The 3,015-nt window shown below is 45.3% G+C and overlaps 1 protein-coding gene across 1 annotated transcript in view; it reads left to right on the top strand.

The window, feature by feature from the left end:
- Window positions 1-1,921: 1,921 nt before the first annotated feature.
- Window positions 1,922-3,015, top strand: part of Bst1 (bone marrow stromal cell antigen 1) — a 16,646-nt gene continuing 15,552 nt past the window's right edge. The window contains exon 1 of the mRNA XM_021162480.2: window positions 1,922-2,131. Coding sequence (XP_021018139.1) covers window positions 1,947-2,131 — 185 coding nt within the window. The 5' untranslated portion in view covers window positions 1,922-1,946. The remainder of the gene's footprint in view (window positions 2,132-3,015) is intronic.

Here is a 3,015-nt window from a genome sequence, read left to right on the forward strand (position 1 = left end):
GTCAGCAGAGAAGCTGAAAACGAAACTTAGGAATAACACAGTAGCTCTTCCAATCTGTAGTATTGCAGAGCCATTAGAAATGGTGCTTATTATTCAGTTATAACCCAGGATAGATTTTGCAATCCAGCATGATAAAAAATACCCATGAGGGGAGCCACGCAACACTATTAAAGTTTATGTAAAATGTGTGTGTGGAGTAGATTTTTATGGAAGATATTTTTGCTTTTTAAATTTAACCTCACATCTGAGTCTTTATATAATTTTAAAGAATTAGAAAAGCATGTATGTGGTCAATATCAAATAAGCTGGAAAGTTACAAATGATCACAAGAGATGGAGCAGCAAGTCCCACTGAGAACATAGAGGTGAGCTAACACTACGCTAGGAATGGCTAGTAACACACTTGCAGTGTCTGTGCCATCTGTTGGGTTGCTTTCCAGTCCAGAGAAATTCCACAGGTTGTCACGGAAGCATAGAAAGCGCAGTGGAAACACTTCCTCTTTGCCAAGGAACCTCACTGAGTAGCTGATTTCTTGAAACATTTGATTCCGATATTGGAATTACTCATACTGACCTGCTCTAGCACAACACAGCATGTTGGGTTTTCCCAAAAGAAAGTAGTTGGCGGGGCTTAGGAATTCAGGAATGAAATTCACATTTTCCTCACAGGGGGGAAAAAAAATCTCACTTAGGAAATTGTTTTTGAAAATGATCTTTGTGTAACAATCTTGGCATATTATACTGACTGGTTTTTTGGGGGTTTTGGGTGGCCTTTTGGGGGCTTTTGGGGTTGTTGTTTATTTACTTCTTTGGCAATTTCTTTTTAAAAAAAGATTTATTTTTTTCTTTATTTACATTTCAAATGTCATCCCCTTTCCTGGTTTCCCCTCCAAAAATTCCCTATCCCCTATCCTCTCTCCCCTCACCCTGCTCCCCAACCCTCTCACTCCCATTCCTGGTCCTGGTATTCCCTTATACTGGGGCATAGAGCCTTCACTACCATGCAAGGCAATCATCACAGAACTCCAGAATATGAGTGTAAACATCTTTAATAGGTATTTCGACTTGATTGTACCTATCCTCTGGTCTTCAAAAATTCACATCCATCCTACATGATAAATTCCTTTACCTACCCTACCGTCCCCTACAATTCTGAACTTATTTTAGTATCAATTCAAGTCCCCAAATCTCAAATCTAAACTGCCTAAATTAAAAAGGAGTGTAGCTCTGACCGTACTGTATATTCAGAGTTATCTGTGAGCACTTGGAAAACTAGAAAACAAGCCCTGTGGTCCAGAAGCCATGGGGCAGGTGTAGGTGATGCCTGTGAACACAAAGGAAGAAAAGGAAAGACAAAACAGTCACCAGTCAGTCACATTCAGAGTCCACCCAGACAAACTCCCTAAGAGTCAACTTAGGAATGGCATGCGATTCTTGTCTGTGCCCTTGTTGTGCCTTCGGCTTTTCTCAAACCCATCAATTTTCACTAAGGGTAGCACATGTCTCTCCTGGAAGGACTGTGTGAACCAGGACAGAATTTAAGTTTGCTTAGTGCTCACATGGTAACAGATTTCTATAGGTGTGTGTGTGTTTGTTTCCTGAAAACAAACAAAATTCAACCATCTTTAGCTTTTGGGAAAGAGGACAACTGCCGAGGGTGTTGTTGTTTTGAACCAAAAAAGTTTTTTTCTCCCTATGGCTGAAACACTCACATCCTTAAAATTCTCATTCCCTTTGGGGTCCCTCCTCGAGGTTTCTTTTGCCAGATGATGCCCCAAGTTTAATGTCTGTCGTAATGGAAGAGGAAAGAGGATGGGAGGTGGGCTGGCTTGGCATCTGGATGAGTCCTGCCAAAGCTCAGCTAAGGGGAACCGCCTCCGCGGTGGAAGAGGAACTGGGAGGAGTCCGTCCAAGAGGCCACGGGCTAGAGGAACCAAAGTCTTCTTGATGGCTGTCCAGGGAGGCCTGTTGTCTCTGTGGCTGTGGCTATGGCTGTCCTTGCTGACCGCGCTGCTGGGAGCAAGGACGGTGCTGGGAGCAAGAGCGCGGTGGAGAGGGGAGGGTACCACTCCTTACCTCCAGAGCATCTTCCTGGGCCGCTGCGCAGAGTATACCACGCTGCTGAGCCTGGGGTAAGTGCTAAGCCAGACAGTGAAAAGGCAGAAGGGTGGGGTGAGGTGAGGGCTTTGGAAAGTCAGGTGGAGGGACTAGCGGGACTCCATGCAGGTGATGTGTATGTAGGTGATTCTTAGGGTCCCCTGTGTAGGGGATTTCCAGGTCCAGGAGGAAACTGCTAAGGCTGCCCCTGTGGGTGTAGAGGTGAGGAGAGAGGTATAAGTGCGACACCAGTCTAGAGGTGAATTTTAGTGACAGAGCCTTGCCAGCTAGCAGCAACTGCCTTTTGGGTATTTTGAGTACCACTTGGGAATTAGCTTCCCTTGTCCCATCTAGAGGACTCTGGTTCCCCCTACCTTCTACACACTGTGTTTCCTATTGAAATAATTTCCTCCTTTGGATCTGCTTTTTTTGTGTTGTTACACCACTCTTTCTCATGCCAGTTGTTTTTAACTGGAATGCAGCTCAATAAAATAAAATGAGAGAATAACATAAGGAGTCAGGATGGTCATTGTCACCAAAGGTAGGACATGACCATTGCTATAGAATGTGATTTTGAAAGGCATCCAGAACTTCAGGAGTGAAAACTGACCCCGGAGCAGAGGAAACTGCTCCCAACACTTGGCATTCACTCCTATCTTCCCAAGTCTTGCCTCCTGACATGACCTCAGTGGGTCCAGAGACTCATCCTCCAATGAACCTGAACAAAGAGCTCCACTCTTGTGTCTTAATGAATAGGCAAAAGCCAGAGATGTGGTTCAGTGCTAGAACAGTTGACTACATGGTACATGTGCAGTACCTCCACCACAGACAGAGAGGGGGGGAGGAGGATAAGAGGGGGAGGGAAAGGGGGAGAGGAGGGGAGAGAGAGAGGGAGAGGGAGAGGGAGAGGGAGAGGGAG

This window comes from Mus caroli, chromosome 5, assembly GCF_900094665.2.
Source record: "Mus caroli chromosome 5, CAROLI_EIJ_v1.1, whole genome shotgun sequence".
NCBI classification, from domain to species: domain Eukaryota; kingdom Metazoa; phylum Chordata; class Mammalia; order Rodentia; family Muridae; genus Mus; species Mus caroli.